Below are 25,771 nucleotides of genomic sequence, written 5' to 3' on the forward strand. Positions count from 1 at the left end.
TGCTCAGAAAACACACTCAGGAGAACAACAAACACAACACTAACACACACACTCTCATCATTATTCTCTCAATATTGTTGTTCTCTTCTTTATTGCAATATACATTTTAGGGGCAGCACACATATATATGTAGTATATCCAATGTGAGCAACCACATCTCAAAATCTGAAAAGAAAAAAGTCGTTGCCAATTTCAATTTCTTTCGCTCAGTTCAGTCGCAAACGAACAACGAACCATCGAAGTTTAGAATTTTTTGAACAACAAACGCAACGCTAAGGAAAAAACTTCCGAGCGATCGCGCGCGCTCTTCTCGAACAAATTAAAAAATTCATCGAAAACGAAAATAAAATTGAAAATAAATATAAAACAACAACAACAACCAAATAAAAGCAATCAAAACGGCAACAAAACGAAAATTGCAAAAAATAATACAACAAGAGAGAAGAAGAAGAAGGAAAAGTGTTATTGCCAAAACGAATTTGAAACAACGAAACAACAACACAGCATCAAATAAAGAAGCAATAAAATTAAGGAAGCAACAACGAATTTTATTGTATTTCTTTTTTTGTAGATATATAGATATTTTTTATATTTTAGTTGCATGCCGCGTGGATTTTAAAGGCAGCAAATAGCAAAGAGTGCTCCGCACAGCATTAAAAGATATAAATACATATATAAATACATATAAGTACTATATTTATATATGTGAATTAGAGGCGAATTGTTGGCCAAAGTAGACGCAAAAAAAACAACAGCTACAAATTCCCATTTAGAGGCGTTGCCACTGCAAAAAATAGAAACGCGAACAAAAAAACCAAAAACAACGCGCTAAAAACTAAATCGTAAAAATTAATTAAACATAAATTAAGCACAAGTGTAATTATTGCTGGGCCAAAATAAAAGTAGCGCAAGGCAGCATATAGCATATATCATATAATCGCATATGTATATAGTTCAGCATATGGTTCATTCATACATAATTATATAATCTCAGCAATTTTTCGCAATTGAAATAGTTTCGAGTATGCACTCAGTTGTTTATAATTAATATATAATATTATCGCTGTTATTATTATTGCTGTTTATTGTTATTATTACTATTTGTACAATTGCAAACACGTGCTCTTATAGAAGGATTGCGTCTATTCGATTATCAAATTTATTATGTTTGCATTGACAAAGTTGTTGCACTCACATTTCGAACCCTTGCGAAATTGGCAAACGCTGAAGCCGCCGGAAGAAGGAGACGACAAAGCATAAAAGCATAAGAATATGTGCGTATAAATAACGAATAGAAAGCCCAAAACGAACGAACAAAATCAAATCAACGAACACAAAGGCAAAGCAACTGCGAAACGAACGAACTATTTGGCGCCCCAACAACTAAGACAAACAACAACAACAACTACAACGAAATTCTCATCGACCAACAACAACAACAAGAACAACACTGTGAGGCGAAGGAACAACAACAATAACATTACATAGCACTCGACTGAATATCGCGGTGTGCGAAATTTGCAGCTTTTCCAAGAAAAGTTCGCTGTTGTAAACATTTATTTATTTTCACGAATTTCTATTCGCCAACTTCCTGTTGTTAATTGCATCTAAACATTAACTGTAAATTAATATACATTATTTATTTATCATTGTTGTCCAAAAAAAAAAAAAACAAAAAGAAACTTTGTTTTGTTGTGCTTAGAACGTTTAGTAAGAGAGAGATTTTAATTTTAAGAGCCAAAACGAATTTAAAACTAGTCAAAACAGATTTAAGTGTATACGTAATAAGACGTTGCGTATACGTTGCGTATACTTGATACTTGATAGATTTATAAGAAACGCGCGTTATGATGAAAAATCTTAATGGTAGAGCGCATAATGCGTGCTACCATCCCTACTATCAGCAACAGCTGCAACAGCAGCGCCATCAGCAACTGTTGCACGGCCAACAGCAGCAGCAGCAACTGCAGCAGCAGCAACAGCAACTTCAACTGCAGCAACATCAGCAGCAGCAACAACAATTGCAACAGCTGCCTTATGCTCAGTACAACCAACTGCAGCAGCAGCAACAATACAGCAATCAGCAGTACTACAATCAACAGCTGCAGCAACAACAGCAAGAGCAATTGTTACGTCAGCAACAGCTGCCCACGCTGCCAACCTACCAGCAACAGCAACAACAACAGCAACAGCACTCGAAGCAATCATATGGCAATAACAACGGCAACAATAATGTTGCTGCCAATATGGCAATGTCTGCACGCAGCAACTTGCACGCAACTGTTGCTACTGCGACAACGACTAACAGCAATATTAACGGCAACCACAACCACAACAGCAGCAACGCCAACACCAGCAACGCCAACACAGCGACAGCAGCAATGGCCGCCATGTGCCAAATGCAAAGCTTTTTAAATCAGCAGCAGCAACAACAACAACAGCAACAGCAGCAATACAATAATAATTGTGCTCATATAAATTATAATCAGCAGCAGCAACAACAACAACCACAACAACAGCAGCAGCAGCAACAACAACTGCCAGCAGCAACTACAAATGGCGACAAGTTAGCATTGGATGCCAGTGAAATTGCAAATATTTTGGCCAGTGAGCTATTTATGCAGCAGGTAAACGCATAAAGCATAAAGCAACCAAAGCTGAGGAATTTAAAAAGTGCAACTTTTCTTATGGTCTTTTAGGATTCTCGTTGACAACTTTGTTTTCGAATTTTGTATTTTTTAAACATTGATTTAGAGTGACATTTAATATTGTTAGCGAAGCAAGAAATTATAAAGCATAAAACCCTGCAATGAATTCGCATAGGAAAACCAAAGCTGAGGAATTTTAAAAGTGCAACTTTCCTTGTACTCTTTTAGGATTCTCGTTGACAACTGTGTTTTTGAGTTTTGTATTTTTGAAACATTGATTTAGAGTGGCATTTGATATTGGTAGCGAGGCAAGAAACTATTTATGAAGCAAGTAAACGCATAAAGCATAAAACCCTGCAAATAATTGGCATAGAAAACCAAAGCTGAGGAATTTGAGATTTCCAACTTTTCTTGTAATCTTTTATGATTCTCATTGACAACTGTGTTTTTGAGTTTTGTATTTTTGAAACATTCATTTAGAGTGACATTTGATATTATTAATAATATCAGAAAGCGAAAGCAATAAACTATTTATGATGAATTTAAATTTGCTGAGGAATTTAAAATTGCGACTTTTCTTATGGTCTTTTAGGATTCTCGTTGACAACTTTGTTTTTGAGTTTTGTATTTTTGAAACGTTGATTTAGAGTGACATTTGATATTATTACTAATATCAGAAAGCGAAAGCAACAAACTGAACTATTTGTGCTGTAATTAGGTCAATAATTATACAATATTTATATATATAATATAATTCACCAAATATGTTGTTAAGTGTCTCATTTATTAATGTCAATTTCTCTTTTGCAGCTCGTTTCATTTGACGGCATGCAGAGTGTGCCGACGCTGACAACGCCAACGCTGACGCCAACCACGCTGCGTACCATTGAGGAGACCATCTTCGAGCTGACATCGGAGCCACAGAATGTGCCCTTCCAGGCCGGTTTCAAGCCACCGCCACTGACAACGCCCGTCAACAGCAGCAGCGGTGGCAGCAACACTGGCACGCCCACATCTTCGGTTTCGATCGGCACATTGGCCAATGTGATCAATGCGAATCCGATTGTCAGCCAGCAGCAGCAGCAGCAGCAATTCGACATGAGCATGAATTGCGGCAGCATGCCAGGCAGCGATTCAGAGGACTCGAATGGCTCCTGGAACGATGGCCAGCTGAACGATGACCAAAGCACAACAGATACTTGTAAGTCTTGAATGAAATTGATTTTATTGAATAGTTTATTAATGATATCTCATCCTTACAGCAAGTGCCGCCACAGACAGCACCTCGTATCAGAATGGTGGCATGTTGGGCAACAACTCGAATGGTGTTGCCAACAATTTCACCGCCGCTCTGGCGGCTGTCAACAGCGTTGGACGCAACAACAGCAATGCTGGCCAGGCCGGCAGCAGCAACTCTAATACCTCAACAAGTGCCACACCAGCGCGTCGCGGCGGCGGTCGACGTCCCAACAAGGCGGCAAACATGTCACCCGAGGAGGAGGAGAAGCGTCGCATTCGCCGCGAGCGCAACAAATTGGCGGCAGCGCGTTGCCGCAAGCGACGCGTCGATCAGACCAACGAACTGTCCGAGGAGGTCGAGGCGCTGCAGAAGAAGGGCGAAACGTTGAAGAAGGAGATCGAGAAATTGAATGCGACCAAAAATCAACTGGAATACGTGATCCATTCACACCGTCCCACATGCCAGAAGGTGCGCGATGATCTGCTCAGTGTGGCCACCTGCAATGGCTTGATTGCGCCCACCGCCAGCCTGCTCAGCGCTGGCGCCGGCGGCAGCTGCAGCGGCAGCAGTCTGCACAACAACAGCAACAGCAATGACAGCAGCAGCGGCACCATCACCGGCTTCGATGCCACGCTCAATTCCACCGGGCGCAGCAATTCGCCGCTCGATCTCAAGCCGGTGCTAACCAACGAACAGTTGCTGCAGCACATCAAACACGAACCCCAAGACGGTGCGCTCGAGTCGGGCTCCTCACTGGACCAGGACGGTCCGACGCCGGCCAAACGCTTTGCGCTGCCCAACATTGCCACGCTGAACGCCTCGCTGACCACGCCCACGGGACCGGCGGGCGGTTCGCTGAACACACCGATGGGCGCTGCGCCTCCGGGCAGTTTTAGCGCCTTCGCTGGCAACATTTGCAACATGAGCAGCCCCACGCTGAATGCCCTTAACAAGCTGCCCAAGGCACGACCCAACACCCTGAATGTCCAGCGACCATTTGGCGCCCACATGGCGCAGGCGGCGGCGGCGGCGCTCGGCGATGGCAAGGCGCCCATGCAGATCCAGGGTGTGCCCATCCAGACGCCGTCGACGGGCACCTTCAATTTCGATTCGCTGATGGATGGCGGCACCGGACTGACGCCGGTGTCGGGACCTTTGGTGCCCACCTGCTCGTCGCAGAACAAGCATCCGCTGGAGTTGCCAACGCCCACGAGTGAGCCGTCCAAGCTGGTCAGTTTATAACCAGTGTAGGGGGCGTGGCGGTGGCGTAGCGGTGGCGCATCGCTAACAAAGTCAACATTACATTTAGTTTGTACACAATTCACATGTGCATAACACACACACGTGCAACAATTATGATTACGAACGCGAACGCGCTAATTAATTAATTGCTAAGGATTTATATACATACATACATTGATGTTTTGCTCTTTTTTGTATCGATTATTTTTGTAAAAAACACAAAAACAAAATGCAAACTTGGCTGCCACCGTCTGTGGCAACAGCAATTTAATGGTTGCTCAGTCGTGCGACGGTCTGACGCCTTTAAAGTGCCTTGCAACTGGTTGCAACTTCAGCCAGGTGGCAGCCAGAATGCTATTTCATTATTATTTAATATTATATTGTTTTCCCGTTAACTGTAAAGCTTTTTGTATTATTATCTCTATTACGTTTAATTTATGATTTTCGTATCAATTATTATGCTATTCTACAACTACAACTACACCTATAACTACTATCGATTATATCAGTCTTAAATGATATATTTACTTGTATTTTTGTGCAATTTTTAAACCATTTCATTTGCGTGTGTTATATTTTCAAAAAATATACATAGTAACATATATATTTATGCCTAAACAAAGCATTTGCGAACAATTCGCAAATGTTTTGCAAAGAAATGGACGATTGAAATGTGAATGAAAGGACATTGAAGGATGCGTTGTGATATTTATTATTAAAACAAAACAAAAACAAAAACAAAAGTTAAATAAAATGAAACAAAATATTAACAGAGCGTGTAATGAAAGGAACTAAGCCGGTTTTAAAATTGTACATTTAAACACAGAAAAAACAAAAACATAAGATTGCGTAAAATATTATTAATATAAAGATACACAAATTATGTGAAAGAAAAAAAACATAAAATAATAATAACTAAATGCGATGCCTTGATAATTGAGAAATAGGGACAACACATAAGAAACGAGAGAGGAGAGAGAATATGTTAAATACTATACTTATACTATTTACTATTTAAGCCGCAGTAGAAAAACCCAAATATATTTTTACTAAACGCAAAATGCGCTATTTTCTAAAAAAAAAAACAAACAATTTATAAGAAATGACAACAAAACGCAAAGCAATTATTTAATATGTAATTACGTGTATTATGCAATAATAAAACAATTATGACAAACAACAAAGCAACATCAGGCCAACAATATTTGAAAGCCTTACGGAATTTACGAGTAACTCCCCCTTCCCCTTACCCTCTTTATTGCTTACGCAACATAGCAGAAATTATCGAAAACTTAAAAAAAATATATATCGAAACAAAATCAAAATTTTTAAAAAATCAAAATTGTAAAACAGTAACTAAATACAATATTACACTGCACTTTCATTGGGCAATAACAATGCCAAAATTGATAAAGAGAAATAAATATAATACAGACAAACCTAAAACCGAACTGTGTCTTCAATCTCTATTCTATTATAATGGGTACATCGAGTGTAGAGTTGTGCCAGGCTCAAAGTCTATTGATCTATCTCTACCTGACCTTATGTGGTAATGAAAATAAATCTGAAAACACAAAGACATCCCAAAATCGTATAAAATTACTTATTCGCCTTCTCATCCGGCGATAAGACGAAGCAGGTAAATTGGGCTGAACCCAAACAGCAGCAGCGAATAGCAACTGATACACATAATGATGAGTCGAGCATTTTTTACTGGATGTTCAGGTTCCATTTTTTATGAAACTCAAGAAAGGAGAATGGTAAATGCTCTTACAAAAAGAAGTTGCTTATTGGGATTTGAGGATTGATTTGTAAGAAAACTCGGCTTATTAATATTAAATATTATTGCATTTTAAATTAAAGTTGAATATTGAATACTGTAATAATATGAAAGCTATTTTTGCGATGATAATTTTATTAGGAAAATACGAAAATTTGAAATTCTTTACAGATTTTGAATGATTGTTACAAAGACAGCTAAATTCAAGAAATGTAAAATTGAAATTTCAAAAAAATATTTTTAAGATTGATAAGATGAGATAGAGGACAATAATACTTAAATTGCTTTTAAAGTATAACTCATGAGTAAGTATAACTTCTTAGCAGACGTAACTGCTTTATAAAATGATGCTGACCTGCTGCAAATGATAAAGTTAATTAAAATTTTAAATTAAAATTAAAATTAAATATTGATTAATGTTAATAATATGAAGATAACTTAATTCGGGAAATATAGTAACTAGAATTCCTTTAAAGTTTTGTAAAGATTGCTGAGATTGCTAAATTCTAGAAGTGTAAAATCGAATTTCCAAATACTGATATTTAAGATTAATGAGATGGGATAGATGACAATAATGCTTAACTTTCTTTTTCAGCATATCTTCAAATCGGCTCCTACTTTCAACCTATTAAACCTATTCAGTTGAGCGGCAGTTTATCTCAATTCTCAATGATCAATTAAGAAGTAATTCTTAAGAGACGTCACAAACTGATCAATAAAATGATGCTGCCCGGCTGCAAGAGTAAAATGATAAAGTTAGTTACACAAACCAGCTGGACGACTGCGTCATGCATTTTTTTGGCACCAGCCTAATCTGCAGGTAAGCCTTGACTCTTGCAAGGCACAAACACTGCAACAAAAGGGAATATAAACAATATATACTTACATACGAATACGTACATATATAGATAATGTATACAGGTAGATATGGAGACACATATGTTTTATATGCACATAACACACAGCGTATACATGAATGATTTCGTTTTGGGTTTGCATTTTATTTGTTCTTTTTGTGGGGGGCCTCGCTTCAGTCGATCTAGAACCTCTGATATGGCTAGCTGTAGGCAATTGTGGCGTGCCTTGAAGCGCACTCTGGGATTAGGACGACGCCAGCTGAGTGTGGGCGAGCACCAAGTGGTGCTGGTGACAGGTTGTGATTCAGGATTGGGGTAAGAACAAAGCGAAACATTCAACGCATTGGCTTGTCTAATGTTCAATTCTATCAACAGCCATTCACTGGCGGTTTATTGTCACCAAGCACTCAATATGACGGTCATCTCCTGCTGTCACAATCTGCAATCCCAAGGAGCTCAATTGCTGCAGCAGCTGAACACCGAGAATGGAGCACGGCAGCAACGCATGCTTACCTGGCAACTGGATCTGCTGAAACCCGAGTCCATCGAACAGTTGCAAACGAAGCTGCAACAGTTGCTGCACAACAGCAATTATCAGTTGATGGCGTTGGTCAACAATGCGGGAGTAATGTGCTTCGGTGAATTCGAATGGCAGTTGCCATCGCAGATTGAGCTGCAGATCAATTGCAATCTGCTGGGCACAATGCGTCTAACCCGACAACTATTGCCACTACTCCGGCAACATCGTGGACGCATCATCAACGTGACCAGCCACTGTGGACTGCATGCGTTGCCTGCTCTGGCGCCTTATGCCGCCTCCAAGGCAGCGCTGCGTGGCTGGACGGATGCGTTGCGCATTGAGCTGCAGCAATACGACATGGAAGTGGTCAACTTTATACCCGGTTCCTTTGTAATGGACAGCAATATTGCTGCACGCCAGCAACAGCATGCGCAGCAAATGCTCGAAGCCTTCAGCGAGGAACAGTTGTCATACTACGGCACATACTTCACCAAGTTCAACGAGTATCTGAGCATGTTGTCGGGCTTCAAGGCACCCAACAAGCTGCGGGACAACGAGTTGCTGTCAAAGTTTAAAGATGCTCTCACCAACACGCAACCAGCTGCAATCTATATACACGAACCATGGCGCTATAGAATCTATCGCTGGCTGTTCGGCATCTGTCCAACGCCTCTAACGGATTGGTTGGTTGTGCGTTTCTGTGCGATGCCCACTTATGAATCAACAAGGCGTTGAGTTATTGTTGTTAGTATCTAGATATAGTCTATAGTTTTATTTGAACTGCATTGAAATGGTACTAATGTTTTTGCTTTTGGCTGTGGTCGGGCATAGTTTAAATACACTGGGCACCACAGGCGGTTGTTGTTGTTGTTTTGCTTGCCTTCGTTTTGGCACATCAATCTTAAGTGGGGGGGGGCAGTTAATAGCCAGTGCTGCGACAACGTTCGTAGACCGCATCGTTGAGCAGCTGGAACCATTCGGTGGCATAGGTAGAATCTTCGGCAGCGCGAAACAGCAGCAACTTGTCTGACGACGATAATGTGGCGCACAAATAGTAACTGATGGCCGTCTCTGTGAGCTCGGCATGATAGTTCTTTAACGCCCATTCCAGTAGACGCAGGCAGTTGTGTGAGTCAAGAAATTCGATGAGACGTTCGTACAGCAACTTCTCCAGTTCAGGAATTATGTAGACACGCGACATCTCAAAGGCCTGCAACAAGGCCGCATAATCGGGCATGCTTAAATGCCGCGCATGGCAGCTAATCAAATGCAGAAAGTAGCGCAAACCGTTGGCCGTATAATCACACAGCTGTATCTCTCCCTTGTGGCCCTCACGAAAGTCGCTGTTCAGCATCTTATTGAAGACTTCGCTGGTATCACAGAGCAACTGCTTGTTAAAGCCAATACTGAGCAGCGCCTCGTCTGCTTCTCCGACAGCTGCCACATCGCTGTGGACCAGAAAACGCATGTCACAATTGTCGTGCAGCGGCGTAGTCGAGGCTTTCAGCTGATTGGAACAGATGGTGGTGCTGTTATCCTCCTCCACATCGAACTCGGGCAGTGTGATGCCCAGCGTAAAGCGTGACATGGCAGTGACAGCATCAGCAGCCTCATCCGCATACAGATTGTCGCTCTTCTTGCGTAGCAACATGTCGAAGAGCAGCGTCAGCGCATTGCCATCGTAGAGGAACTGATACAGCAGCCGATGGCTCTTGATGATGTAGGCCACCGAAATAGCCGCCCGCTGCTGGGCATTGAGATCGGCCTCGGAGCGTAGCAGACGCACCAGCTCCTCCTTGCCGTAATTGGATTCGCCGACATTCGTCAGTGTTTCTAGGAAAGCAAAGCCATCCTTGCGCATCTTTAAGAAAAGAAATTAAATTAGCGGAACTCAAGGGACAGCATTAAATAGATTTCTCACCTCATCCACCTTGGTGAGTTGATAGAGCTGATGTACAACGCCGTGCTTGATAATCTGGGCAAAGAACTGGCTTTCACTGCAAGGACAATATAAATCATTAAATGAGCTTATCATCCAATTAAAACTATAACTTACAGCAATATGTTGGTCAGCGCATTGGCAAAATTATTATTCGCACCAAATATGTTAATAGCTCTGATGAGCGTGTCCAATGTCTCCGGTTTGCCCAACTCCGGCCGCTTGTTTATCATTAGCGTAATGCGATAAATCAGATTCTCAATTATGTCAATAGTGTCGCCGGACTGATTGCGCAACTGCGCCAGCTTGGGCGGCACATCAGAGCTCAGCTCTTCAAGATCCTCCTTGTCGGACAAGGTATCGTCAATAGTTTCACTGCCCTCATCAATTAGCTTCAATATGTCCATGACATTAGCGGGCTGTGCCCGATTTGTAGCTATGCGCGATTCACGTGTATCATTATTGGTTGTCGTCGTCTTGATATCATCATCATCGTCGTCATCATCACTGCAGGCAGGTGAATAGTTTTCATCATCGTCATTGGCAATGAGATTCGAGCAAACGGGCGACATGCTGCGTGAGCTGCAAGGACTGGTGGTGCGATAGGAACGCGGTGAACTGCTAGGCGATTCAAAGTCCGAGTTAAGCGTGTCCTGCGTCTTAGAAAACTGCAAAAGAGAGGAAGGAATAATTAATAATTCCACAACGAACTGCATAAGTTAAGTTCAGAATCCAACCAGCGAATGAATCTCAACCTGTGCTTACATCAAATATTAAATTTAAATACCTTGCTCAGTGTCTCAGGTGTCGTGGGATCCGTCAATTTGCGTTTCTTTCCGCCCTGCATACGCTCCTCGCGCCGTCGCCTGTGATGATCCTCATCGCTGGTCAAATAGTCATTCAGCTCACGCACCAGCATGGGCACCAAACCCTCATAGAGCAGCAATTCCATGCTAATGTTGTCATACTGAAAGTTGTTCAATATGTGGAACAACTGCAAATAGAGCAAAAGGTGAGTATAAGCTCTGTGTGAAGATGGCTTTTACTTACCGAAGAGCGTTCGCTTTGCGAATGTGACTCTCGAATCATGGCCACAAGTTTGCGCAAAGCGCCGCATCGTCTTATCTTGGAACGACTGCAAGCATCTGCCGAGAGCGTGGATATAATGTTGACGCAATGCCGGCACTCGCTCTCTGACAGCGGCTTGGACATGTTGACGGCCATGAGTAGCTCACAAGCAGCCACAATGGCATCCGCTGTGCTCAGCATATAGAAGGCGCAGGGATCCTTGCAGAAATTGGAAAGTATCTTGAGCGCAGTAGCGCGTTGTTCGTTGTCCTCTTTCACAAAGTACACGATGGAGGCGAAGGAACTGTTGCGGGAAAGCGTCTCCCAGGCACGCACCCCAATTTGCTGAGCGGATAAGAGCAGCAGACATTTTAGAATCTCCGATGCCAGTTCCACAGCCTCGTTTTCCTTAGGCATGATATACTCATTGTTGCGCGTCGAGTTCTTTAGCATCTGATAATCGAAAATATCGCTTCGCACGCCTTCCAAATTGCGAGCCACTTCCTCGAAGTACTTCTCCCGGTGCTGATTGCGTTTGAGTCCAATCAGAGCGGACACTTCGATGTCCTGCGTGGGCTCCTTGGGCGCCTCGTTGTTCTTCATGACCGCCATGAAAATGCGCATGAGCTGGAGAAATCCATTGGAGGCAAGGAAATGCTTGTAGAACTGACTGCTGACCAGCAGAAAGCGACACACCCGAAATGCCATGATCCTTGTTTGCACTGCACTCGTCGATTCAATGATGTGACAGATAGCTGGTGCTATTGCGCTATAATGAACATTTAAGCACTGAGAGGCCTTTTTGCTCTTGGCCAGATTGCCGAGCATGCGACAGGCGCGACATTGGATCAAAGGATTGGGTATAGTCTTCAAGATGGTCAACAATGGCAAAATCACTTTGTACTCAACAGCCTGTCAAAAAATAAATAAAAAAAAAAATTAATTTTGATGAATGCAGTTTATCTTATTACTTAACTTACCTCAATACAAGACTGCTCGTCTGTGCAGCAGTTGCCCAATATGCTGAGCACTACTTCCATTATCTTTTCGTTGAGTTTACTAATCAGGCGAACCATTACCGGAACACCCCCCGCAGTACGAAACAACACAATACCATCTTTGTCTTTTACCAAATCGGTGCGCAGCTTCACTAGGCATTTGTATATTACAGTTTTGTCTGTGGATGTTTTGAGGACACCTAACATGCCCTCAACCTGCTCTAACGACCAAAACATTTATAAGATTAATTTTGTGTTTTTACACACTTTTTTTGTTGCATTTGCAAAGACAAAACGTAAAAACACAACAAATAGGTGGCACTGTCAGCTGGTTGGACAAGAAATACCCAAAAACTCAACTATCAGCTGCTCTATGATATACTGAAAAATACTAAATTGCATAGGCGCCACTTTTGAATGGTTTTACGTTTTTCAAAATTTTTATTAAATTGCCTTAGCATTTCTCAAAACAGATTCTTGATGATCATTTAGTGTGAGCCGATCTAAGTGCTTTAAATAGTACTAATAAAACAGTTTACAACATATTCTTGAGTAAAAAAGATCCACTGCTAAGTTTACAGTTTAGAGAGCACTGCATGTAAAGCGAATCAAATAACAAGTGGAGTTGACAGCTATTGCTGTTGCCAAACATTAAAAAAAACACTAATAGCAATATTTGTTTAATTGGATTGAATAAAGAAAGTATTTTGTTTATCTAACAATAAATGTATAAAAATTAAAAGTAGGAATAAATGTATACAAACAATTGAGTCGAGTTGATTTTAACACCCGCATAAATTTAACATTTCCACACCACTAACATAGTGTGGCCAAGTAAAAATAATGGTATTTTAGCAATTAATCTGCGGTCACGCCGAACAACTACCCATCACATGACAGTGAGAGCGTAGTAGGTTTTTCTCTGTGCAGTTTGTTCGTCATATGATTGAAAGCCTGGCAGAAAATTGAAAATGTTGCAAAACTTCGTGGTTTTCTCGCTGTTTATTGCAGCAAGTAAGTAAATCCATCAAATTCTTCATAGAATACATATTGTGCGTTGTGAAAAGTGTGTAGATTGTTCAAAACACAACTCGAGTGTCGCATCGATTCTGGTTGTCACAAGGGTGGAGGTTGGAGCCCCCAACTTTTTTTTTCAGTTCGCGCAGAATCTTTATCAAGTTGTATGATTAAGTGAAGTATATGTATGTAATTCTAATAGATTTTTCGTTTTTATTTTTACCAACAGTTCATGCCGCAGGCGAGTTCACTGTGCTGAACAGCCCCAAGTCGATCAGCTTCAAGGGCAACGATCCACTGAACAGTCATTATGTCGGTGATGTGTTGTTCGCTGCCATGGGCAATGCCGTTGTTGGCGACTCGGACTGGAGCGGTCTTACCATCAACGATCCCTTCAACTTGGCTAAGGGCGTGATTGCCGTGCATGTTGAGGGTCTCAGCCATGTCACCTCGGCTGGCAATGTGAAGTCCTATGAGTTGGTTGGTTCCAACACTGGCAACTCCCTCAATGCCTTGGCTGCTGAGCTGGAGGCTGCCAACGAGCCTGTGTGCGACATCAACTTCGGACAGTACGACGAGGGTGTAAGTTATTGATAGCAGCTTATCATCATTTCGAAGAGTTACATAAATGTGTAATTATGTGTTTTCAGGTCCAATCATTCAAAGCCTGCTTTGGTTCTTCCGATGCCCCAGCTGCCAAGCCCACCAAGAACCTGAATCCTGCTCTGCACAATGCTGACAAGCAGTTCCTGCAGGAGATTGGCTACATTAACGCTGCCTCCGAGAACTTGGCCGAGATGCTCAAGCCCTCAAACGTGCTGATCATTCGTCTGTCTGTCGATGGCATTGCCAAGGCTCATGGCGAGAAATCTGTTGCTGTGGATGAGGCCAACAAACTGCTGTCCGCTGCCATTGGTCGCCTGTTGGCTGCCGCACAAAAATCCAGCGATTCGGTGCTCTTCGTGCAATCCACAGACAAGGATGCTGCCGTCTCGCGTTCTAAGCGTGACACCATTCAGTCCGATAATTCGAATCCCTTCAATTTGGCTGTCTACTATAACCAAGATTATCCCGTCATCTTCAACATCATTCTGTGGTTCATGGTTATCTTTGGCCTGTCCCTGTTGGCCATCTGCTATGCCATCGCTGCCATGGATCCCGGCAGAGATTCCATCATCTACCGCATGACCTCCACAAGAATGAAGAAGGACAACTAAATTAGTTGGTGGTAAAGAAGAAAACAACTAACCACAAATCTACTTTCTTTGTTATCTCGCCCCATTTCAATGTAGCGAAAAGTCAACTAACTTTATTACGAATGTACTGTTCTACTATTTCAATTCTAATTCAAATTAGCGGAAAAATTGTGTGTGCGTGTTGTGTGAGAGCAGTTGTGTGTAGTTGACTTGGATATTAACACCATCCCATATATAAGAGCTATAAATAAGTATTACAAACTTATTATTTTTAAATGCAGTTCAGTAATTCCATTATTATCAGCTATAATAATTTGTTATATTTTTGTGTTTGTTGTGCTTTTTAGGTTCGAGTCATTTCTGTATATCAAAAAACGAGAAACTATGTAAATTATCACATGTAAAATGTTAATAACTTACCGTTAAATAAATATAACCTAAAAAGTCCATGCCACTGACTAAGCTATCGGGGAAAATCGGGCTTATCTCTGAGGGTTTTCCTGTATCGCTTAGGTATATGGGCGTGCACTCTGAGTCACGCCTTTTGTCCTTACTTTTCAGCCGTTGTAATCAGTGTGTGTTATAGGAACATTTAATTCACTATAGAAAACTGATTGATACCAATCACTCATCATCATACCATATCATATCTTATCCTTACTTTTTCAATAGCTGTAATGTATCTTATAGAAATTTTTATTGCAAGTATAGAAAAAATACATATTTCCGAAATCAACACAATTGTAACTGCATCCTAGTTCTTTGGCAATTTGGAGGATTAACTGTGTTGACCCTTTACCGCTACGTGTTCCAATGTTCCTTGGCATTCGTTTCATAGCTGGGGGATCCGCTGCTGCCGCCGCTCCAGTTGCAACCGTTTTGCGAAGATGTTGCCGCCGAAGCGCTATTGTCGTAGTCGTAACTGGCAGCGTGATGATGATGATGATGGGATTGCACTTCGTAATGAATAGAGGAACTGCTGCTGCATTTGAATGAGGTCAGATCCGTTTCGGGCATCACATGATTATCCCGCAACATGGCCTGCAGATGATTGATGTAGTTGATGGCAATGCTGTGCAATGAAACGATATAAAATAATTGCTGAGGAATTTATATGCTTGCTTAGCTTACCGTAAACTCTCGATTTTCGAGTACTTCTTGCCATTGGGCTTGGAAATTGGCAACTTGGAGCGCAGCAGGTCAAATGCCTTGTTCATGTCCCGCATCCGAGTTCGTTCCCGATCACAAGCTGTGCGTCGATAGTCCTTCTCCATTTGGAGCGCTTTCTCACGCCAAGCAGGATTTTGTTCCTTGGCAATCTCCACCTCGATGGCTCCGCTGGCGCTGTATGTCATGTAAGTGGGTGGCGGCACAGAGACGAGGTCGTTGCGCTTGCCATCCACAAGTGGAGCACCAGTGCCGCCAGCGCCAGCGCCGCCTGGCCACATGGAAACTGTCTGTGGAATACTTATGCTGTAGGTGGGCGTCATCAAGTGCTGCGGATGTGGATGTGAATGCGAATGTGTCGGCTTGTCGTAGCTCGTCATCAAAGTGGGCGAATAGGAGAGACTATGTGGCGTCGAATAGGTCAAGAGACCGCCACCATCCGGCGCCAGTGTGTAGTTCAAGCTGGCTGTAGGCGTGGCAGCGCCAAGTTCAAGCAGCACCGGCTGCTCATTGGACTCAGCATCCGCATAGGGGCTCGGCAGTGCAACGGGTGTGGGCAAGAGTGTGGCTGGAGGATCGTCCGCGGCAGCGCTGAGCAGTTGATCACTCATCGCTTAAGCCGATTTGCGTTCTGCGACTGCTGACGATGAGTTGCCGCTGGCCAATGATCCCAAGACGATTGTGCGTTGCAATGGGAACACTTTCGATTGCGTATATTTTGTATGTAATTGTATGTGTATCGTTTACCTGTTGCCACTGTTTATAGTGCATTAGAAATAAGGTTTTCCCTTTGATAAATGATGGCTCACCAATCTCATCATTCATCACACATCACCACAAATGGAGCAAAAGTGATCATGATGGCTCGCTGTTGGCGTCTCCAGTTGACAAGTGCCCTTTGTACGTGTGTCAACAACAGGATCGCACTATCGATCTGTCGGCTTTTCCTTTTGTATACCTGCCCAGTGACAACAACAACAACAACAACACCAACTACGACAATAACAAAAGGTGGCTGCTGCGGCTTAATTTCCTTGCATTGTTTGTTGTAAGCGGCAGAGTTGAAGATGAGCGCGTGTGCAAAGTTGGAGTCGCGTTTGGCTTATGGGCTGCCTTGTGGATCGTCGTCGTCGTCGTCGATCGCCACAACTTCACTTTGAGTTTTTCTTTGGAGCAGCATTCTTCTTCATGTGTCGCACAGTCGACGCTCAGTATATAGAGGAGCTGCTATAGCCACATACATACATATATAGGTATGTACACACACATATACATATATACGATATATGTACTATTTTCAACGCGTGTAAACACAAGTGTTTTGGCTTAATTAAAAAAAATATGTATATATCCACATATTGTATATATACTATGTTCATGCATAGGAAAGACTTTGCCGTATTGGGTATTCCAACTCAGCTTAGCTTAGCTTAGCTGAATGTATTATTAGCCCATGAGGGCTATAACTTAACGTCATAGGCTCTCAATTTTCAGTTTAAATCTTTAGCTACCTTATTTACACAAAAAAATTGTATTAGAAAGCTGAAGTCGACTTGTATATACCTGATAGTCACCTAGTCCTACAAAATCTTGATCCAATCTTAATGGCTTAAAGATACTCGTTCAATAAATTAAATTAAAACATTTATATAAAATGAATATAAGAGTAGCTGTCATATTATAATACAATATAATAATTAAAAATTTAGTTTTCAAAAAAATTTAGTTAGTACAAAAACTCGGGCAAAAATAATTATTTTTAAACAGTAAATCAAGACTAATAAATACTTTATATTTAGTCAAGCTGTGTTGTGATTCAATTTGAAAAAACTACCAATTTCAAAAAAGAACAAAAATTGGGAATCTAATGCATAAATTAACCCTCAATAAGAATAATAACATATTAGTCGTATTAGTATAGTTACTAAAAAGTATAGCTTTTTAGTTTTATAACCAAAAAAATATAAGACAATTTTAATTCTCGATTCCTGCTTACTGCAAATATCTTAATTTTATAGATTATGACACCCTTTGCCCTAGATTGTCACAGATTCATTAAACCCGTCTGAACTGTAGCGACCGTGTATGATGTAAGCTCCACTCAACTCGACAGCCCAAAATAGAAGTTTAGTGCAATGGAACCCATTCAATAGCTCTCAGATTACACGGAAATTATTACATTTTTGCGAAGCTACGTATACCTCTTGTTGATTTAGCTGTATTTCCAGCTGCCTCCCACACCTCCCACCTTAGTTGCGACGAATAGGAAGTAAATAATAAAATAGTACGAATACATATGTCACTCACTGTAGTATATATAGCTTCAGCTTCCCAGTCTGACGCGACCGGTCAAGCGAATGGTTTCAACGGAGTTTTACAGCATTTTTACAGCTACCAAAAGTGGGTCAGACGTTAGCATTTGAAAATCGGAGACGGAGTTTACGTTTATTGTTTAGTGCGTATAAAAATAATCAAACAATATATTTTTTCTGTTTTGCTTAGTAAATAAATAGCGAGCACAATGAAGCTTAAGAAAGTGTAGCAAGCTTTCAGCTGTGACAAACGTTCAATAAATATAATTCTTTGCTTTTTTTAGACTTGTTCACTTTTGTTAAAAATGTGAATAAGTTTAATATTTAATTTATTACGTTAAACATTCTTTTTTTTTATTTGTTTGCTATTAATGCTTGTGTACATATCGTTTATGTACTTTTAACTGCCGTATTTCAAAGGTCGCAGCTCAAAGTATTTGTCCAGCACCTCATCCGTGATCAGTTTACGCGCAGCCTGATGCTGCTCCACAATGGGCGTAACAGTCTGCAGGCCAACGAATTGATATCAATGTCTTACTTAACTTGTGGATAACTTCACATTAGCTTACCTCAATAGCGAGCTTCTTGATTTCTCCGGTGAGCATTTCACCCTTGCTGTAGGCCACACGCACTTCCTCCAGTTTGGTATCGTCCTCCAGGAAGAATTTCAACAGTTGATATGCCACATCTATGTCGGGAATGCCGCCCAGCTTACGATGCTCCTCCACAGTGACGCGTCCGCCAGAAAATGCATATTTATTGATCTTATTCTTAACCTGCTTCGGCGTGTCGGTTAAGAACACAGCAGAGTTTTGCTCGCTGGCCGACATTTTCGTCTTGGCGCCCTGCAATGCTGGAAAGAAGCTTGAGTGCAGCAGCGCACATTTGGGGAAACCCAGACGCGGAGCCACATCGCGTGTCATGCGGAAATAGGGATCCTGATCGATGGCGCAGGGTATCAAGCAATGCACCTTCTTATTGCCAAAGATGAAGGGAAATGTGCTGGACAGCGCCGGCGCTGCCTGGGCGGCGGGAAAGCCAATCTTGCCAATGATATCAGAGTCGCCAAAGCCGAAAATGCCCTTCACCTGATTAAAGGTGACACACTTCTGAATGCGTATAATATTCTGGTACATAGCGGGACATTTACTGTAAGCCAAAAACACAATGGATAAATATAATTTACTTTAAATGTTCACTTTCAACTCACCCCATAAACTCCAGATTGTTGAAGATGAACGTCTTGTTCACATCGAATCCCATAGCAACAATATCCTTGGCATTCTCGCGGGCCAATTTGATGGCTTCCTCGATTTTAAGGTCTTTCCACAATGTTTTCTCATCGTCAGTAAGTTGAATGATCAGCGGTACATCGAATGTCTCCTGCAGCCATTTGGTCATAATAAACGGCACCAAGTGACCAATGTGCAAGGATCCCGAGCTGGGCCCACGGCCAGTGTATAAATAGAAGGGTTTGCCCTGCTCGCGTAGTGTAAGTATCGTGTGCAGATCGCGATGCGAGAAGAACAGGCCACGTCTAAGAAAGTGGTGAGCTGGCTTCCCCGTAATTTTTTCAAATCGTGCGATAAGTTCATCATCGATTTTACTTGAACCGAAGCGCTCTGCAACGTGTCAACACACACACAAACACAAATAAATACTAATTTGGCTATTGAAGCGCAATTTATATTGCATACTTATTAGCTTGTCGTAGTCGACGCCTGCATCGTTGCTGCTAGCAACGTTCCATGGATCCACAACATCATCCGCATTTGTTGTTGCTTCGTCTCCTGCAGTTTCTTGGGCCTGTGCATCGGTTGCCGTTTCCACAGTGTCCGCGTCTGATTTGCCGTTCAACGTTAGTGCATCGACGCCTTCAACAACCGTTTGTTTAACTTCCGCCATTTGTTTATATTCTATTTAGTGTGTTTTGTCGATTTAAGCGTGTTGCTTTAGCGTATAATACTGGCTGTTGAAATTGGCCTTTCACATGTGCAAGAAACAGCAGTGAAGTGATTAGCAGCTCACACACGTTTCGTTCGACTGACACTTCAGTTTCTCATGCACAGCTGTTCGCAGCGTGTGTGGGCTGCGGAAGTGGAGAAGTAGAAAAGTGATAATTATTTATATGCTTATAGGTAAATAATAAAAACTATTTTTAAAAATCCAATTAACTATAATAAATAATGTATTGAATTATTTCTGCATGGCTAACGTTAAAATCAAATTTGTTACACCTTCATCTTCACTGTAGTTGCTACTTGTGACTCGTGACAAAGTAACAGTTACGTGTCAACACTGACGGCTTCTAACAACCACAACAAAGGAGGCGACTGAAAAAATGCACAACGGCTGTTTATTTTTGCGCTGCACTTAGTAATTAAATAAATCCTGCCAAGATGCCGATTATGTATAATACTGGAGAGTGGTTCAAGGTGCGACCAGACTACTATAGGTAATACACCAATCAAAACTTAATTAGTTGAAGAACTATTGCAACCAATTCGTTACTTTAATTTTGCGATTCAACGCCCACAGAAAAGTGGAGCTGGCGACACCCGACTGGCCGATCGATATTGATTTAGAGTATATGCAACTGGTTGCAGCTCCATATGGTGGTCCTTTGGCAGTCATACGTGATATGGCGCAGCTAGTGCCAGTTCAAGGTAGTTCCCGGTCGATGATAAGGATTTTTGATACCACCGGAAATGAGACTGGTCACATATTGGTAAGCAAACGGAACGGGAAAGTGTTTTGAGGTGTCCATAACTACATATGAGCTAAAATGGTTGCAGTGGAATCATGGTAAACTCATCTCTATGGGCTGGTCAGACACGGAGGAGCTCATTTGTGTGCTGGAGAATGCCAAAGTCTTTGTGTTTGACATGTTTGGTAACGAGAAGGAGTCCTACAGTATTGGCGGCGAGGCGAGTGTCATTAAGATTCTGGAGGCCAAAGTCTTTCAATCTGCGGCCGGCACTGGTGTCGCCGTGAGGACCACATCTGGTCGCATCTTCCTAAAGCAGAACAGCAATAAATCGGAGCGCAAGCTACCCGACTTACCAAGTAAGCTGATTAAAAGGCTAATTAATAATAACACATTAACAATATAAATTGTAGATTCGAACGTCAGCTGTTCCTGCTGGGAGATTATTACAGAAGGACGCAATAGCTATTGCTTGCTGGGTCGGGAACGTGAAGTTATTAAGCTAATGCACGGTCAGACAGTGGGTACTATAACAGCGAACTTGTTTGAGAAACCGTATGATCGAATCATCAAGATATCGGCATCGTACAACCATCAGCATTTGGCATTGTACACAAACACTGGATTGCTTTGGCTGGGCAGCGTTGATATGCAGCAAAAGTACTGTGAATTTGATACTGGACGAAAGGATAAGCCGTTGCAAATTGAATGGATTATGAACACGCACAACACAGATGCCGATGCTGTCGTCATTTCCTATCCGTCGTATCTGCTGATTGTAAATCGCAATGCGGATCGTAGTGAATTCCCCTACGATCCCATCATGTTCCTTGTAGCCGAAATGGATGGTGTGCGCATCATAACGCAGAGTTCACATGAAATGATACAACGTTTGCCCAAATGTGTGGAAAATATATTTGCGGTGAACAGCCAAGCGCCGGCCAGCTATCTGTTTGAAGCGCAGAAGAAGTTCGAAGAGAAGTCCTATAAATCAGATGAATATCTGAGCATGTGTCGATCCCAACATTGAATTGGCTGTCAACGAATGCATCGAGGCGGCTACCTATGAGTTTTGCCCCGAGACGCAAAAAAAGTTTAATGCGGGTATGATTCCGAAATATCTTAGTCACAAGAAATATTAAAATAATTTATTAATTGTAGACAGCATATTTTGGCAAGGGATTCATTCCGTCACATAATCCAGAAGAGTATATGCACATCCTAAGAATATTGCGAGTTTTGAATACGTTGCGGCACGAGAAAATTGCCATCCCGCTAACTTATAAACAGTAAGTTGCCAGATCAACAAATCTTTATCTTTGCTTAATTAACGCCATATTCACAGATTCACGCATCTGAAACCTGATGTCATTCTTAGCCGTTTGGTCTTTCGCAAGCACTATGGTGTGGCCATCCAAGTAGCAAAGCATCTAAAGCTACCCGAATCTTGGATTTTAGAGCATTGGGCTTACCATAAAATTATGCATGATCCGAGTAAGAGTTGCGCGTCTCGACATTCGCTTTATACCATTTCATTATAATCAATTTGCAGACGATAATGAGGTGGCTCGCAAGATTACGGAGAAGTTCAAGAATCCTTCCATTGAGGGTATTTCCTACTGCAACATTGCTGAGAAAGCGCACCAAAGCGGACGCGATAAGCTGGCCATCATACTGCTGGAGATGGAGCCGCGTGCCTCATTGCAGGTGCCGTTACTGCTCAAGATGGAAGAATTTGAACGAGCTGTTGCCAGTGCCACACAATCTGGGGATACCGAACTAGTGACATCGGTGCTGCTGGAAATAAAGAAGAAAATGATGCTTTCCAATTTCCATGTGAGTTCCTAGTTGGCATTTTATCTTTTGAAATTTTAACTAAACTATTTAATTCTTAGATGCTAATACGTAACTATCCCTTGGCTTTGAATATCTATAAGAAAATTATGTCAGAGTCAAGTCGAACTGCACTTTACGATATCTACAACACTGAGGATGATCACAAGTCCATTGCTGAATATCATTTCAATAATGCAATTGATAGCGAAGGACTTGAATCAAATCTGTCGCTAATTGGCAACAGCTACTCGCAGGGTCGTTGCACTGTGGAGGCTGAACTATGCGCCGACACGGCACGCCTCCTTAAAATGCAAAAAACACATGCTAATAAACCGAATGGCGGCGAATCTATGAGTGGTCTATCTATACATGATACTATGTTGGAGCTGCTGAGAAGAGGTGAACTCAAAGAAGCCGAGAAGATGAAAACCGATTACAAGGTGCCGGATCGACGTTTCTGGTGGATGCGAATACTGACCTTAGCCGAGAAACACAACTGGACGGAGCTAGAAAAGTTCTCAAAAAGCAAAAAGAGTCCCATCGGCTATGAACCTTTCGTAGAGGTTTGTGTGCAGCAGGAAAATGCAAAGGAGGCACAAAAGTATATTGCACGATGTCCAGATCAACGCAAGGTGCATTGGTACATGCGAGCCAAGTGAGTTGATATATATTTTTAAATTTTGTGCTTACTAAAATGTATATATTTATAGTTTGTACGATGAGGCCATTGATTGCGCCTTTGAACAACGAGACATGCACTGTCTGTATGAGCTGCAGTTGAAGATTCGAGTGTTAAGAGATCAGGGACTGATCGAAAAGATCGGTAATGCGATTGCCATGCTAGAAGCGAGAAGATGAACAAAACATTCCCCAAACATAATATATGATTATTTATTATATGTTCCATCGATTGCTGTAATTTAATTATCTGAGCCGGGGTAGCTCTTATACCATATTACTATCTCAACTTCGATTATAAATATACCCAATAAAATTGTTAATATTGAAAGTGAGAGATTGCCAATTTGAACTTGGACCACTGAAATAATAAAACCAACAATTTGTTCAAGGACATTTTTTATTGTACACATAGTATATGAAATACATATGTATATGTAGTTATGTATATGTATAATAGATCACATAAAGCAAAAAGAGAACATTTTACTACTTGTTTTGTTGTTGTGTGGATGATGATGATAATGATAATGATGTCGTTTTGTGTATATGTAGGTTATTTGATATTAAACCCGTTATATTTCAAGTCTCTACAACTTTAGCCCTTGTTACAATATATATATATATAGATATATAAGTTGATTTTGTTGATGGTTACATACACGTATGCATCAATTATTCTCTACATATACATAGTTATGAATTTTAGTAAATTACAGTACATAATATTTGTAGTATAGTACATAATTAATCGTATGCATGTAGGTAGACTATGAATACATTATTTATTCATGTAGCTTAAATCTTTTCATTTTTTTTTTTGTGTTGATTTTCGTTTTGTTATTTTCATATTTTTTTGTTTGTTTATAATTTGTATGTTTTTTTTTCGTTAATAATAATATATATTAAATATATTTACGAACATAACAGCAGTCTTATATAAGATGAAATACATTTAAATATAGAAATAGGTATATTCAATTTATTGTTTTCATTAGAGGGTTTTGAGTTGTTTTTCCAAAGTTGTATTTTGCCTATTTCAATTTTGTAGCGCAAAAGTATGGACTATCTTTATTACTTCACTTTTACCCTGGCAGATCGAAAGACAATGGACAGATGTGATTCAATTGGCCCCACTAGGCATCTTCTTTAACTATTGATAGTTATGGATATATTCCTAAATGGGGGGATCTGCAAGGGTACAAAAGCCTCGGCGCGCCGAAGATACTTTCTTTCATTTCTCTCTTGTTGATATAAAAGTTGATAGCTAATCTATGGCGGCTGGTTTTAAGCCGCATAAGCGTGTGTTCTTAGAGATAATTGTTATAAGTTTAGGGGCGCACATTAATGTAATATTTATTATTGTAGTCTAATTTTAGACGCTGGGCGTCTGCAAATGCGCTTCAAAATTTGTTTGGCGGTTGGCGGCTTTAGTTAGGTAAACTAATTAATCATTATGTATGTATGTATGTATATATTTATGTTTACGTTTTGTATATGTAGTAGGTATGTAGTATGTATGTATATTAAAAATTTCAATTAGTTTGTTCTGTTTTCGTTTCGTTTCAAATTATTTCAATGTTATGCGTTATTCGTACATAAGGAACCCAATTGCATATTTTAAGATTTATTGTTGGGGGTGGGAAGGTCGATATAACGCTTCCATATTTAATAGTTTTCTTTCTTTTCATTTGTTTAATCATCTCTCTAATAGTTAATATTAATTTTGTATGCATGCATAAAATACTTTGAATATGACTCACTTCATAGAAATCGAACATACACTTATTTAATTGTTAAATGTATATATGTATGTATATATATTACAATTAAGGACGATCAAAATTTGAATTAGATATTACTTTAATTTCATACTCGAACACACACACACAGACATTGACACGCACGCATAAATAGAACATATTATCTAATAATTTGCAATTATAAATTAAATGTACACATATCTATATATATTATATCATATAATACTATAACTACTACAGAGTTATTGTGGGTTCTAAACGGAAACGGAAACGGCGAAGCATTAAGACCTCTATATTATTTTTTTATTCCTTCGTTTTAAATCATTATATTTTTTTTTTTCATTTGTAGCTAGCTAATACATTTGCTTGCATATTCGATTTTATAATTTTTTCTTGCATACCATATCAATTACTTTCGACACAAATCTCTTAGTAAGAGATTTCGTGTCTACCGAAAAATTTTGCTAGTGTGAAGAACATGGTTCGTTTTATGATTGTTTATGTATATATTTTTTTTTTTACCGATTGATGAATTTCTAATAAAGTTATACCAGCTGCAAGGAAACATTTCCAAAGTAACTGGTAGCAAATTTTGTGTGTGTGATAAATCAAAAAATTTAATTTAACTACGATAATGACTAGTTGAAGAAACACCTTCAAAAATTTATTTACTAAATTTTACGGTTATATTTTTTTTATGATTTTCATGATAGTGTATTTTCTTTTCTTTTGTTTTCGAATATTTTTCTAATGCATTGTGTTCAGATAAGCAGGATTTTCATGTAGGGAGTTGTGCATGATGC

At 40.6% G+C, this 25,771-nt stretch overlaps 7 protein-coding genes across 13 annotated transcripts in view; 4 read left to right on the plus strand and 3 right to left on the minus strand.

The window, feature by feature from the left end:
- Positions 1-6,250, plus strand: part of LOC132787492 (transcription factor kayak) — a 34,349-nt gene extending 28,099 nt beyond the window's left edge. For 4 of the 5 annotated variants that reach the window (XM_060794554.1, XM_060794555.1, XM_060794556.1 and 1 more), the window contains 2 exons: positions 3,459-3,849; positions 3,911-6,250. In XM_060794554.1, the coding sequence (XP_060650537.1) occupies positions 3,459-3,849; positions 3,911-5,130 (1,611 nt within the window). In that variant the 3' untranslated portion in view covers positions 5,131-6,250. Of the gene's footprint in view, positions 1-207; positions 2,628-3,458; positions 3,850-3,910 lie in introns of those variants that run through there. The other variant, XM_060794553.1, reaches the window with a different exon arrangement.
- A 1,433-nt stretch (positions 6,251-7,683) lies between these two features.
- Positions 7,684-9,032, plus strand: LOC132785670 (D-beta-hydroxybutyrate dehydrogenase, mitochondrial). Its single transcript, XM_060791867.1, has 3 exons — positions 7,684-7,730; positions 7,945-8,082; positions 8,143-9,032. Exons 1-3 carry the CDS (start codon positions 7,699-7,701, stop codon positions 9,020-9,022), a joined length of 1,050 nt encoding a protein of 349 aa, XP_060647850.1. The 5' UTR covers positions 7,684-7,698; the 3' UTR covers positions 9,023-9,032.
- LOC132785669 (uncharacterized) lies at positions 9,024-12,615 on the minus strand. The gene is made up of 6 exons (XM_060791866.1): positions 12,275-12,615; positions 11,277-12,206; positions 11,014-11,220; positions 10,344-10,894; positions 10,209-10,284; positions 9,024-10,148 (listed from the first exon to the last, which is right to left on the minus strand). The coding sequence occupies exons 1-6, from the start codon at positions 12,527-12,529 to the stop codon at positions 9,207-9,209; spliced, it is 2,961 nt and encodes a 986-aa protein (XP_060647849.1). The 5' UTR covers positions 12,530-12,615; the 3' UTR covers positions 9,024-9,206.
- A 532-nt stretch (positions 12,616-13,147) lies between these two features.
- Positions 13,148-14,952, plus strand: LOC132785630 (ATPase H(+)-transporting accessory protein 2). Of its 2 annotated transcripts, none has more exons than XM_060791818.1 (3): positions 13,148-13,306; positions 13,539-13,891; positions 13,960-14,952. In XM_060791818.1, exons 1-3 carry the CDS (start codon positions 13,264-13,266, stop codon positions 14,524-14,526), a joined length of 963 nt encoding a protein of 320 aa, XP_060647801.1. In that variant the 5' UTR covers positions 13,148-13,263; the 3' UTR covers positions 14,527-14,952. The 2 variants fall into 2 exon arrangements, with proteins under 2 accessions (XP_060647801.1, XP_060647800.1); XM_060791817.1 differs by having other exon boundaries at positions 13,196-13,306; positions 13,512-13,891.
- Positions 14,953-15,185: 233 nt separating this feature from the next.
- Positions 15,186-16,809, minus strand: LOC132785632 (uncharacterized). 2 transcript variants are annotated; one of them, XM_060791819.1, is made up of 3 exons: positions 16,482-16,809; positions 15,637-16,428; positions 15,186-15,577 (listed from the first exon to the last, which is right to left on the minus strand). In XM_060791819.1, exons 2-3 carry the CDS (start codon positions 16,281-16,283, stop codon positions 15,307-15,309), a joined length of 918 nt encoding a protein of 305 aa, XP_060647802.1. In that variant the 5' UTR covers positions 16,284-16,428; positions 16,482-16,809; the 3' UTR covers positions 15,186-15,306. The 2 variants fall into 2 exon arrangements, with proteins under 2 accessions (XP_060647802.1, XP_060647803.1); XM_060791820.1 differs by having other exon boundaries at positions 15,637-16,329; positions 16,420-16,809.
- A 1,288-nt stretch (positions 16,810-18,097) lies between these two features.
- Positions 18,098-20,025, minus strand: LOC132787503 (tryptophan--tRNA ligase, cytoplasmic). The gene is made up of 4 exons (XM_060794572.1): positions 19,682-20,025; positions 19,195-19,606; positions 18,554-19,133; positions 18,098-18,489 (listed from the first exon to the last, which is right to left on the minus strand). The coding sequence occupies exons 1-4, from the start codon at positions 19,887-19,889 to the stop codon at positions 18,385-18,387; spliced, it is 1,305 nt and encodes a 434-aa protein (XP_060650555.1). The 5' UTR covers positions 19,890-20,025; the 3' UTR covers positions 18,098-18,384.
- Positions 20,026-20,282: 257 nt separating this feature from the next.
- LOC132787504 (vacuolar protein sorting-associated protein 16 homolog) lies at positions 20,283-23,596 on the plus strand. The gene is given in 10 exon segments (XM_060794573.1): positions 20,283-20,439; positions 20,523-20,712; positions 20,780-21,050; positions 21,105-21,715; positions 21,717-21,784; positions 21,825-21,980; positions 22,037-22,185; positions 22,244-22,527; positions 22,587-23,182; positions 23,238-23,596. Coding segments are annotated over 10 exon segments (2,529 nt in total). The 5' UTR covers positions 20,283-20,383; the 3' UTR covers positions 23,386-23,596.
- Positions 23,597-25,771: the final 2,175 nt, after the last annotated feature.

The sequence above is a fragment of the Drosophila nasuta genome, chromosome 2R (assembly GCF_023558535.2).
Source record: "Drosophila nasuta strain 15112-1781.00 chromosome 2R, ASM2355853v1, whole genome shotgun sequence".
Taxonomy (NCBI): Eukaryota; Metazoa; Arthropoda; class Insecta; order Diptera; family Drosophilidae; genus Drosophila; species Drosophila nasuta.

Excerpts from the sequence above, each read along its gene's own strand:
- LOC132785632 (XM_060791819.1), bottom strand. The coding sequence starts at position 16,283 with ATGAGTGATCAACTGCTCAGCGCTGCCGCGGACGATCCTCCAGCCACA. Across the intron at positions 15,578-15,636 it reads TCGAAAATCGAGAGTTTACG|CATTGCCATCAACTACATCA; the intron begins GTAAGCTAAGCA and ends TTCATTGCACAG.
- LOC132785669 (XM_060791866.1), bottom strand. The coding sequence starts at position 12,529 with ATGTTTTGGTCGTTAGAGCAGGTTGAGGGCATGTTAGGTGTCCTCAAA. Across the intron at positions 11,221-11,276 it reads CGCAAAGCGAACGCTCTTCG|TTGTTCCACATATTGAACAA; the intron begins GTAAGTAAAAGC and ends CTCTATTTGCAG. Across the intron at positions 10,285-10,343 it reads GCGCTGACCAACATATTGCT|TGAAAGCCAGTTCTTTGCCC; the intron begins GTAAGTTATAGT and ends TTGTCCTTGCAG.
- LOC132787503 (XM_060794572.1), bottom strand. The coding sequence starts at position 19,889 with ATGGCGGAAGTTAAACAAACGGTTGTTGAAGGCGTCGATGCACTAACG. Across the intron at positions 19,607-19,681 it reads CGACTACGACAAGCTAATAA|AGCGCTTCGGTTCAAGTAAA; the intron begins GTATGCAATATA and ends GACACGTTGCAG. Across the intron at positions 18,490-18,553 it reads TCAAGAAGCTCGCTATTGAG|ACTGTTACGCCCATTGTGGA; the intron begins GTAAGCTAATGT and ends GTTGGCCTGCAG.
- LOC132785670 (XM_060791867.1), top strand. The coding sequence starts at position 7,699 with ATGCATTTTTTTGGCACCAGCCTAATCTGCAG. Across the intron at positions 7,731-7,944 it reads GGCACCAGCCTAATCTGCAG|TCGATCTAGAACCTCTGATA; the intron begins GTAAGCCTTGAC and ends GCCTCGCTTCAG. Across the intron at positions 8,083-8,142 it reads GGTTGTGATTCAGGATTGGG|CCATTCACTGGCGGTTTATT; the intron begins GTAAGAACAAAG and ends TTCTATCAACAG.
- LOC132785630 (XM_060791817.1), top strand. The coding sequence starts at position 13,264 with ATGTTGCAAAACTTCGTGGTTTTCTCGCTGTTTATTGCAGCAA. Across the intron at positions 13,307-13,511 it reads CTCGCTGTTTATTGCAGCAA|ATTTTTCGTTTTTATTTTTA; the intron begins GTAAGTAAATCC and ends TAATTCTAATAG. Across the intron at positions 13,892-13,959 it reads TCGGACAGTACGACGAGGGT|GTCCAATCATTCAAAGCCTG; the intron begins GTAAGTTATTGA and ends ATGTGTTTTCAG.